Source organism: Physeter macrocephalus, chromosome 14, assembly GCF_002837175.3.
Source record: "Physeter macrocephalus isolate SW-GA chromosome 14, ASM283717v5, whole genome shotgun sequence".
Lineage (NCBI taxonomy): Eukaryota > Metazoa > Chordata > Mammalia > Artiodactyla > Physeteridae > Physeter > Physeter macrocephalus.
The window spans coordinates 127,870,048-127,881,159 of record NC_041227.1 but is presented as its reverse complement, the minus strand read 5'-3'; the positions used below and the strand labels follow the sequence as shown (position 1 = coordinate 127,881,159).

The following is an 11,112-nucleotide window of genomic DNA, read 5'->3' as shown; positions in this document are numbered from 1 at the left end:
TTCCCAAGGGTCAAGCTGGTCATCACTGAAAAGGCAGTTCCTTACCAGTGGCGAGGATGAAAGCCTCAAAGTTTTTAAAAGAGACCTGCTCTCCAAGCCCAGCACTGCCACGTGGTCACTGCAGGCTTTGGGCAGATCGTTAACCTGTTTCCTCAGGATGCAGCGGGGTCACGTGCGCTGCTTGGGGGGGGTGGGGGGTGGGGTGAAGGAGCGGGAACTGTAGCAAAGCTCAGCACACCCACGTGGGGAGCTGCTGTCGCCCAGCCCTCCACGCCCTTAGTGCCCTGCAGCCCTCTGCCTCTGGTGCGTGCTCCCATTGCATTACTAACATTTTTTAAGACAGGACCAACTCCTGACTTGCGAAGGAGTTCAGATTAAGTCTTCTCTCCTGAGTTTGCTCAAAAGGCCTCTCCTTCATGCCAGGAGCTTTTTTTCTTTTAAAATGACTGTCTACAGCACCTGAGACCTTTTTTTAAGGGCCGGGTCTCTTCCCTGCCATTAGGTTTTTGGTTTTAAGACCAGGTATCTAACATAAGTTATTTCTGTTGTTGTTATGAGATTAAACTGGCCCTCTGAGCATAAAAAAGCTTCTGAAATAACCAGCTGAAACGCAGCCAAAACCTGAAGCTGTTTATTCTCAGATAACAAGTCATCTCCCTTAATGGGTGGGGACGGGAAATTCATTTGCAGAAAGAAGGTGCCTTTCCAATGACCCAGAATCGGGCACTGCAGCTGCTTTACGATCTGCGTTATCTCACCATCGTTCTGACGACCAAGGGTGAAGAGATGAAGAGCGGCCGCAGCAAACAGGACCCCAGGTGGGTATGCCCACCCGCCCGCCCGTGCACCCCTTCCACACCCCCACGGCCCTTTCCTGGGAAGCCACTGGAGTTAGCCTCACGTTGCCCATTAGTTGTGTGTTTTCAACAGTAAGGGCTCATGTTACCAGCAAGATAAAGGACGACCACCTGCTGGATCGATTCCACAGTCAACCGTAGGAGGTGGAATCTCATGCCTCTCTTCTGAGTCAGCCTACCAACTGCTGGGTGTAATTTGAGCCTCCGGTACCCTCCCCAGAAACCACCTGGGGATGTTGTGGACTGGACTTAGACATCCCATCAGGTGAAAACTCCTGAGGCTCGTTTAAGCTCAAGGATCGGTGACAAGTGGGGCTAGGCCAGCAGTGCAGGAGAACAGACCCAGTTCCAGGGCTTGTCTAGCATTACGACACCCAGAGACTGGTTTCTGTGCTACAAAACGTGGAGAATGACCCACTCAGTCCTTTTTTCAGAGTTGAGAAAGTAGCTGACTACCTTGAAGCGCTCATTGACCCGTTTGACCTGGACGTTTTCACGCCGCACCTCCACGGCCACCTCAGCCGCCTGCTGCAGCGGACCTCGGTAAGCCCGGGGAGAGCGCAGCGGCCGCGGGCTCAGGTTACAGCACAGACCGCTCCAGGACGCAGCGGGGAGAGGGGCTGGGACACAGAGCCGAGTTTAGTTACAGGGGCCGAAAAGAGGTTTAGATCAAACCTCAGGGCTGAGGCAACCCTGGGATGACCCCTTTAGTGGTGAATAAGGACTATTCAGGTTTTATCAAGGCCTCAGAAAGAGGAATACAATCCAAGAGCTATTCCACTAGGAGATGCTGACCTGTGGGCAGTGATAAAAGTAATCTTGGAGCATTAACACACTCAACAGAGCATTTCCCCAAAAGGACGGTTAGAGACAAAGTAGTGATTGATTACTGACAGAATTTTCTTTTCAGCGGACAGTACAACACCCAGCCTGTTACTGTGCTTCCGTCTCTTGTCTGGCAGGTTCTCTTTGGATTGGTGACGGGTACAGAGAATCAGTTCACCCCCAGGAGCAGTACGTTCAACTCCCAGGAAGCCCATAACATACTGCCACTAGCATCTAGTCAGATCAGGTAGTGATCCGGAGTGGTTCCTGCTGGGGCCCCAAAGCTTCCTGGTCCTTCTACTGAAATGCCCTCATCTTGTCTTGGAGGTTTGGACTTCTTCCACTGAGCATGACCAGCACTCGAAAGGCCAAGTCAGCCGGCAGAAGCATCGAACCCAGAGCCCAGGTTAGTGCGCAGAACGAGAGGCCCCGTCTCCCGCCAAAGCACCCGATCGGCTCCCCTTTAAACAACCAGTAAAGAACCAAATGACAGGATGCACTAGTGCTGCTTTTAATGGCGGCGCAATATAGAAGTACACGGTGTTACTAGCTTGAGCTTATAAGAGGTTTTAAGAGATGCCCACTGACACGATCAAGTAGCCTCATGATAGAAATGTATCTCAGGCTGCCAAGGCTGTAGCAAATATGCAGGACGGGCTGGAGAATACTTCTTGTGTTTAATAGGGTAAGAGAGTTAACTGCTAACCCTGCTCTATGACTGTACTTATTTGGAAAAACAATTGCTTTCTTCCAGTGATGGTTTCACCTCTCATTTCTTTTAGTCGGGTGGGAAATACAAGGAAATGTGCTTTCTCAAGTTTACATGTTCTTGTTAACACACGTTTTGTTTCAGTAGGCTGCCATCCGTTAAGCCTGCGGGAGTCCTCCTGGGTATTTCTGAAGTGTGTTGTGTACGCATGTGTCTGAGAGCTCCAACAGCTTGCCTCCTTCCAGCATTTAATCCTTGTTTGCTTTCTGATTAGACAAAATATTCGCCAGGTATCCTTTCCATATTCCCTGCCATCAAACCCAGTAAGATCCAAAATCCTCCGTCAAACATCTGGTTTTAAAACTTGGGCGATGGTAGTAGAAGAAAAAAAAAAAAAAAAAAAAGTTTTTGCACAAGCCTCCCACTCTGTAAGCCCAGGCCTGTGCTGTACCTTTCCCTCACAACTCTCCGTTTCTGCTTCAAGTAACTGACCTTTCAGCTCTACCCGCGTGAGAGGAACAAACCATGGAGGGAAGGTACACGTTTACCCTCTTCCTACAGTCCTCAGCTTCAGATTTTACTTCCGTCATGTACTAAAATCTCGTTCTGCCCGTGTCCTTTCCCAAGGAAAGGACTCTTTCCTAAGAGCAGAGTCCCCTTCTAGAGCTGTCCGTGCTTCTCAGATCTGCTGTGTGTGCCGTGTGGACCCCAAGCGGAGTGGAGGGCGAGCAGGCCGGGGGTCCAGCAGACGCTAAGGCACTTTCCTCTACGTACAGCGGCAGGCTGCTGTCCCCCCGGCACTCTCCCGAGCAGATGAGCCGACGCACGCTGGCTCCTTGTTCAGACAGCTTGGCACCGAGGAGGAAGACTCGTCTGCGCCCTCACTGTTCAAACTTGGGTGGCTCTCTAGTATGACCAAGTGACACGGGACGGTCCGTCTCTCTAAATAAATACTCCTGCATTATTTCTTCTAGAAGTGCCTCTGCTCATTTGTTCCTAAGCCACACCAGTCTTTCCAGTTGCCGTGGTGGAATGGGGCCCCCTGGTTCCCGTTGGGGGTTACTTTAAGCAAAAAGTGAATCCTTGTCCAATAGTTTCACAACACTTGTGACTTCAGACACCAGTTCAGAGAGCTTACGCTGTGTCAGCCTTCACCGGCGCCTTAATTCTCGACACTACGAGGCGGAATTAATGATCAGAGAGCACACACAAGCTGCTGCTGGACAAGTCTGTGAATAAGACAGAGTCATTTGCGTATTCCTTGACTGTCCGAACTGAGCAGTGTTTTCTAAGTCTGAGATGTAGGCTCTGGAGGAATAACGGTAACAAGTTTATCTGGGGATCCAAGGGTCTGAGAGACCCTCTCTCTGGAAATACAAATATATAACAAAGAGAGAGGACGGTTATCAGGGCGGGTGCTGACTTTATCATACAGTCTGACTGCAATCTGGTGGTTCTCCTGTCACAGAGGACAGAGTACTTTCAACAGGACATCTACATACTAAGAGGTAGTATGGCAATTAATTTCAGTGCAAGACTGAATCAAGCTTTCTGTGTTTTGGAAAAAAACTTCGGTTTTTTCATGGAAAGTAGATACTCTTTACTAGTTTATTGAATTTAAAAAATTGAAGATCCTGCAAAACGAAAAGGCCTTTTTACAGAAAGTAGAATTTCTAAGTGACAGATCTGGAAATCAGTCTGACTTGGACAAACTATGGATTCAACACGCAGATGAGATTTCCTCCTACTGCTGACCTGCCCTGGATTTGATACCCACCCTCCAAAGAATCCTATAAAAAACTGCTTCAAAGCCCCTTTGAAATCGCAATAGTGCAGCAAAACCACGAGTAAACAACGGCCTGTTAACCTGTTATTTCAAATATAGACTGAAAGGCCAACAGGCATCTTTCTGTGCAATTTTTTTAAAACATCGCTAAGGTGAAATATCAAATCTGCGCAGCGCGGTCCCTTCACAGAAGGCAAGAAAGTGCCGGCACATCATGTGGGAGGCCGCCCTCGGTGCTGCAGGCTGTGAAAGTGGGCCTCCTTCAGGGTCTGGTTGATGTGGAAGTACGGGCTTTGGCACAGCGCGGAGGGCGCGGGCGCGGGCTGCGGGCCGCGGGGGCTGGACCGGGCGGTGGGGTGGCTCGAGCCGCTCTCTGGCCCGCTGGCCCGCTCCGGGCTGTTGATGCTGCTGGTGCTGCCGCCGCTGCTGCCGCCGCTGTCACTGCCTGAAGACTGGAACGGGGGAGAAAGACACGGCATCACAGTTAGGCTGTTCGGGGTCCTAGGAGCTTAACGGGGTTTAACCTCAACACCCTCTTCAGGACTGTTTTACCTAGTCAGTGTGAGGAGGACCAGCATGAAAACATACACTGGGTTTTAGAGTTTACAAAGCATAGTCGCTAAGATACCTCGTTCCGTCCTCACAGCTACCCCGTGAAGTCGAGTGGGGTGATGACCCAACACCCGCCCCCAGCAAGAGGCAGGGTCCGGACTCCAGCACGGGCCCTCCGACCGCAAATCCCTTCCACTACATCTTAATTCCTTTACGCATCTTCCCTGCTTGCTTTTACCACGCGTTCCAGTCGTTTCCAATAATCACAGAAGGGAGTTCTCAGCCTCCAAAGGGAAGCATCGGTCATTGGTACAGGGTATGAAACAGGTGTCCTCATAACAAGTAAGGCGGCTTCTGGGCACAAGTGAAAATTTTGACAGCTTTGTGGTTATCACCTCATGGGCACAAAACTGTATTCTCCGAAGGCAGAACACATATCCTGAAAGACTTTTTTTTTAAATTGAAGTATAGTTGCCGTACAATATAAGTTACAGGTGTGCAATATACTGATTCACAATTTCTGAAGGTTATATCTCATTTATAGTTATTATAAAATATTGGCTGTACTCCCTGTGTTGAACAGTAGTATATCCTTGGAGCTTATTTTATATCTAGTAGTTTGTACTGTCCTGAAAGACTTGAATATACTTCTTGCAGAGTTATAGTAGCATTTTTGCAGTTCGGTATGTGTATGCACGTGCATACGTGCACACATGTGCCTAATTTTCCGTTTAATATCCCTAATGTTACTTGGTGTCTTAGTCATCTTGAAGAAGCTACTCAGAGTTCCCTGGTAAGAGTCACGCTCAGAAATCCCCTTCCTTCCGATGCTAGGATCTTCAAAGGGAAGGCAATGGTAAGGATGGATCCTTTTCCGAATTACAGTATTTGACTATTTCTAATAAATGGCAACCCCAATAACTTGATTAACAGCACACTTCTCTATTTACAACTCAACACAATATTGTGCTGGAAGGAATCAATGCATGAGACATTTAGAATTCTAGAGGTTAATGAGCTGGTGTATAACTTTTTAAAATTTTACCCTTTGATACTTCTAAATTTATATTCCCTTATACAAAAACACTGGTTTTGAAATGCCTGCTTACGACCCTGTGAAATCTACATGTAAGGAAAAAGACTGGCAAGAAACAGATCATAGTAGTTAGGTTAAAATGGAGGGATTATAGTTGGTGATTTTTTCTACCCTTTACTGCAACTTTTTGCAATGTGGTTATTATCTATTTTCACTATAAAAGTAAATGTATAAATAAAATGTTGTTTCCAGATAGATATTTTAAAAGTGATTTTTAAAATACTAGTTCTATCCATTTTTTGATCAAAAGTTATACCTAACAATAAGTACATAAATAAACTTATCTAAAATGGCAAAGAAAGCAATGTTCACGAAAGGCATCCAGTCTTAACACTTAAACCAAGAATTATCATGGTCCATAGGTCATTTGGAGGCACTTACACTTAACAGGCCGCTTAGCCCACTGCCCGCAGGTCGTAGGAGACAACCTATCTATCTTCTTAAAAAAAAAAAATTGATGAAAGCATTATAATGGGCTGAATAAGGTCAGATGGCAGGGTTAACAGCAGCAGCAATTACATTTACTTAAAGACTTAAGTGAAAGCCAATTCAAAAACAGAAGTTGTTTTCCATAAAAGCCTCCCCTAACCTAGCGCAGAATCAGCTAGAACTGCCGCTGGCACAGCCGGCGAGGCCGTTACTCGGTGGCAAGCAGGCCGCTACACTGGGCAAGAGGCCCACCGCACAGAGCACTTTGTCTCCTCTTAGCCTGTTTTCTTTACTGTTTCTCGTTACAGGTACTGTCTGAAAATTAAGGCAAGAACTAGAATCAGTTTCTAGTAAGTCAAGTTTCCATCTCAAATTATATTTATTTCACACTGTAGCAGCAAAGGTGACACTATTCTGAGAAAAGATAAAAATTCTCTAAAATAAACAGGTTAAAAAAGATTGCTGTACAATAACTGTTAAAAAGGAGAGAGAGGGAGACAAATACACCTACAATTTCTAGTCCATTTAAGTATCTTGTAACTCAGATTTTTAAAGACACGTATAAAAATGTTTAGTGTGGCCCTGTTTATAATAGCTAAAAATGGGAAACAACCTAAATGTCTAAAAACAGGGAAACTGGGACTTCCCTAGTGGCGCAGTGGTTAAGAATCCGCCTGCCAATGCAGGGGACACGGGTTCGATCCCTGGTCTGGGAAGATCCCACATGCCGCAGAGCAACTAAGCCCGTGTGCCACAACTACTGAGCCTGCGCTCTAGAGCCCGTGAGCCACGACTACTGAGCCCACGCGCCACAACTACTGAGCCCGCGTGCCGCAACTACTGAGGCCCGCGTGCCTAGAGCCCATGCTCCGCAACAAGAGAAACCACCGCGGTGAGAAGCCCGCGCACCGCAAGAACAGTAGCCCCCACTCGCCGCAACTAGAGAAAGCCCGCGTGCCGCGACTAGAGAAAGCCCGCGTGCCGCAACTAGAGAAAGCCCGCGCACAGCAACATAGACCCAACGCAGCCAAAAGTAAAATAAATAAATAAACTTATTTATTTTAAAAAATAAAATAAAAATAGGGAAGGGCTTCCCTGGTGGCGCAGTGGTTGAGAGTCCGCCTGCCGATGCAGGGGACGCGGGTTCGTGCCCCGGTCCGGGAGGATCCCGGAGCCTCCTAGCTGCCGCGGAGCAGCTAGGCCCGTGGGCCGTGGCCGCTGAGCCTGCGCGTCCGGAGCCTGTGCTCCGCAACGTGAGAGGCCACAACAGTGAGAGGCCCACGTACCGCAAAAAAAAAAAAAAAAAAAAAAAAGGGAAACTGGTTAAACCATGGTATATGTATATAAAGTGTAATACATGAATTATAATCCATAAGGATGAAATTCTATTCTGCTGGTAACAGTGAGGATAAGAGATGTACATACACCAAGGTAGAAAGAGATCTTTAGCATCTTTTTTATAGGTTACAAAACAACGTATAGTAGGTCCTCTGGTTTGTTTTTGTTTTTTTTTTTTTTGTTTTTTTTTTTTTTGCGGTACGCGGGCCTCTCACTGTTGTGGCCTCTCCCGCTGCAGAGCACAGGCTCCGGACGCGGAGGCCCAGCGGCCATGGCTCATGGGCCAAGCCTCTCCGCGGCATGTGGGATCTTCCCGGACCGGGGCACGAACCCGTGTCCCCTGCATCGGCAGGCGGACTCCCAACCACTGCACCACCAGGGAAACCCCGGTCCTCTGGTTTTTAAAATGTTTTCTTTAATGTATACATATATGTATGCCAAAAATACTCTGGAAGGATATACATGCCAAAATATTTAGAATTTGGACCTCCTACTTCTAAAAAAAACTTTATTTTCTATAGCTTCTACAAAAAATACTTCTTTTGAGGGCAAAATAGAGTCATGAGTAAGAGAACTAAAGAGTGCTACTACAAAAGAGAGTAAGGTCTCCAGTCACTCGTAGCTTCAAGACTGAGACTTAAAGAAAACATTGACACTGTCAGTAAGATTTTAGGAAGGCTGTCTGCCTCCCGTGACAGCTTAAGAACCCCTAAACTGCTTCAGCTGACTCTAGCAGACAGCAGGCCGATGATGCTTTTAGACTAAGAAGAGAGAACCTATACAGAACCTGGGAATCTGGGTGAACGCGCTTTACACATTATTTTAATACACATAAAACATTACACCCTACTGTCTTTACAGGTAAGAACAATACATCTCTTTCAAAGGTGCACTGGTTCCTATTTTCATCCTACTCAGACCGGTCTTGGCATTATCGAGGGACTTTAGGGAATATCTCACCATCTACGGATGGACAAGCAGCAACCAGCAGAATAAAAGCAAGCAGTGCAACGTGCTAAGGGTAATTGTTCTGTGAAACTTCTCTTCAGTGATGCACAGGTATATCTGGTATATACTGGGTCACAAAATATGGCATTTCTGTGGGACCGGGTCAAAAAGTTTGAAAGTTACTGAAATGGGTCTTAACGCTGTCAGCCATCAAAGTGGTCTAACTTTGCGGGATAAAGGAAAGACCATTATTTCCTTTTAACCCTAAAAGCATAAAACCAAATTTTAAGTCTCTATCAGAGCCTTAAAGATGTATGAAAAGTAAATCGTTCTGTCTTATAAAACCAAAAAACTCGAGACAGGGAAAAAATTGTGTTTCCTCTGCTTAGTGGCGCTTCTCTGTATCAGATTGCTTGGGGGGCAGAGATGAAGAGAAGGGAGAAGTATCAGAAAGAGCTTTCAGGAGCCTTGAGAGAAGGTAGAGCAGATAAAGGCAGAAGAACACGCACTGTCTTTAGCAGAAAGAACATATATAAATCATGGAGCAGAGGGCAGACAAGTTGAAGTTCATTTTTTTAGTCCAAAGGGCTCAAATCATACAGCAGAGGTAAAGAGCTCCTGATCCCTCAGCTAGGCCTGCCCTGAATTTTATTTTCCCAGGGTGTGAAGTCAGTTTAAGAGAGAGCCCATTTACACCCATGGTAGAAACAAAATAGCTCTAAAGACACTTTCTACTAATAACCTTTAGAAAGTCCCCCAGGTGGGATTGTTACTGAGTCTCTGCTTCATAAAAAGAGAGCCAGAGTATACGGTGCATATTTATTACCTAGAGCTGGATGCTTTCTGTTAGTTAGAAAGCAGATCAACAGCATATTTTAATTTCTTTCAAGCCCCAGCTTCCCCTCACATCCACCTCCCCATCCAGTGGTGCTTTTAAATTTACGTGAGCCTCAAACGAAAAAAGAAATCTTGCTCATTGTATTACATTGTATTACATTGTATTACACTCATTGTATTACACTCCATCCCTGGAGTCAGAATGAAGTTCATCCTAAGGCCACTGCAGAATCTGAATTAAGTGCAAGGGATGATCCTAGCCAAGTCTATCAGAGCTTCTAATGTAAAACTCTGTGCTTCCAAAGTGCCCAGTGATTTAAGAGAGCTCCAGGTCTGCTAATACCAGTGAGACCATAAGACTCCATATGCATTCAGTGGGCTAATTAAAACCACTTTCTAAATATGCAAGGGAAGAAAATACAGGTGGTCACTTTTCTGTGTCAATGAGTAAATGGCATATCCTTACAAGATAAAATTGGACCACGTCATCTGTTTGAAGTTTCTGCCTAAAAACATGTATGTATTCTCATTACTAAACAGATACCTTTCAGGTTCAATATGAAACTGCTTGGGGTAGCTTTTCTTGCTGTGAGTTGATGCAACATACTACAAATATTTCAAGGACTTGGAAGTGTGAGCAAAGTTTCTAAAGATGGACACTACAAATTAGGTTAACTTTTGAAAGGACTGTTCCTTCATTTGAATGGATCTTTTGAGAAGTTAATTTCAGAGTTAATTTGCTACAGGGTTTTAAACACACAACCTTAACACCTTACCCCAGAATCTGCCAAAACAGTTTTGTCTGTTAGGCTGGTCCTATTACTAGGACAGATCAATGATGACAGTGAACAAAAACAAAGAGTGTTAAAATACCTTCTTTAAAAATTATGCTAAATATTCCCAGGGTCATCTAAATTCAGTGCTTAGCAAAAAAAAAAAATCACCTAACATACTGCCAATTCTTATCAGCTAAAACAAATGGATTTATAGAATCTTAATTTTAATGATACATGGATTCCCCTGGTTCTGTAATGTTTTTGTCATGCCTCTACACTCCAACTAAGAATACCCTTGGGATTTTAGAGTTATGCCATCAAAGATTTTCCCTTCTAGTAGAGACAAGAAAAAAGACAGAGGCTTTTCCAATTAAGCCACCTCTGTTTTATTTCCACATCTTCTCGCTCTCTACTTGCTGTTACTTCATAGTGATCTAAAAAATCAAAACGGTCTTGGTAAGTTAAAGGTATTTTTTAAAAGTTGGGGTCTTTGTATTTTAAAATGGTACTGCTTTTGTTCACTCAGGTAGCAGTACTTCTTATAAGACATATACCTGCATACCAGAAGCCAGATTTACTGGAAGTGTCTAATGTAATTTGTAGATAAAGATAGTCAAGCTGAAAATAAAGAGCATTATTCCTACAAGCGAAGCTACAATTCAAACCAAAACGGCCAGCCTAAGAAAATGGATTTAAATAAGTTAAATCTAGCTTAGTTTTTACCCATCCAATAACTGTCTGAGGTCAGGAAATGGAGCTACCTTTGTAAAGGACCCAACAGGAAGATGCAGAGTGACACAGCACTTCACTCCTTGCTCACTAGAGAGAAAAACGAACCTGCCTTAGACATTAACTACCAGGAATCATCTAGAATGCCTTTCAAAAACTTTTTTTTTTTTTTTTTTTTTTTTTTTTTTTTTTTTTTTTTTGGGGCGCGGGGGCCCCTCCCCGCTGGGGCC

At 45.1% G+C, this 11,112-nt stretch overlaps 2 protein-coding genes across 6 annotated transcripts in view; one reads left to right on the top strand and one right to left on the bottom strand.

The window, feature by feature from the left end:
• Window positions 1-669: 669 nt before the first annotated feature.
• On the top strand, window positions 670-3,870 carry LOC112066595 (conserved oligomeric Golgi complex subunit 1-like). Of its 5 annotated transcripts, none has more exons than XR_003682946.2 (6): window positions 670-818; window positions 1,292-1,400; window positions 1,820-1,929; window positions 2,010-2,088; window positions 2,536-2,593; window positions 3,168-3,870. XR_003682946.2 is itself a non-coding variant. In XM_028499162.2 (6 exons), the coding sequence occupies exons 1-5, from the start codon at window positions 709-711 to the stop codon at window positions 2,551-2,553; spliced, it is 423 nt and encodes a 140-aa protein (XP_028354963.1). In that variant the 5' UTR covers window positions 670-708; the 3' UTR covers window positions 2,554-2,573; window positions 3,168-3,870. The 5 variants fall into 5 exon arrangements, 4 of the variants coding, with proteins under 4 accessions (XP_028354963.1, XP_028354964.1, XP_028354965.1 ...); XM_028499162.2 differs by having other exon boundaries at window positions 2,539-2,573; XM_028499163.2 differs by having other exon boundaries at window positions 2,539-2,593.
• A 96-nt stretch (window positions 3,871-3,966) lies between these two features.
• Window positions 3,967-11,112, bottom strand: part of VCF1 (VCP nuclear cofactor family member 1) — a 15,921-nt gene continuing 8,775 nt past the window's right edge. The window contains exon 3 of the mRNA XM_007122484.3: window positions 3,967-4,629. Within this exon, the coding sequence (XP_007122546.1) occupies window positions 4,390-4,629 (240 nt within the window). The 3' untranslated portion in view covers window positions 3,967-4,389. The remainder of the gene's footprint in view (window positions 4,630-11,112) is intronic.

Coding starts and splice junctions, on each gene's coding strand:
- LOC112066595 (XM_024130358.3), top strand. CDS start 709: ATGACCCAGAATCGGGCACTGCAGCTGCTTTACGATCTGCGTTATCTC. Junction 819..1,291: donor CGCAGCAAACAGGACCCCAG/GTGGGTATGCCC, acceptor TCCTTTTTTCAG/AGTTGAGAAAGTAGCTGACT. Junction 2,089..3,167: donor GCATCGAACCCAGAGCCCAG/GTTAGTGCGCAG, acceptor CTCTACGTACAG/CGGCAGGCTGCTGTCCCCCC.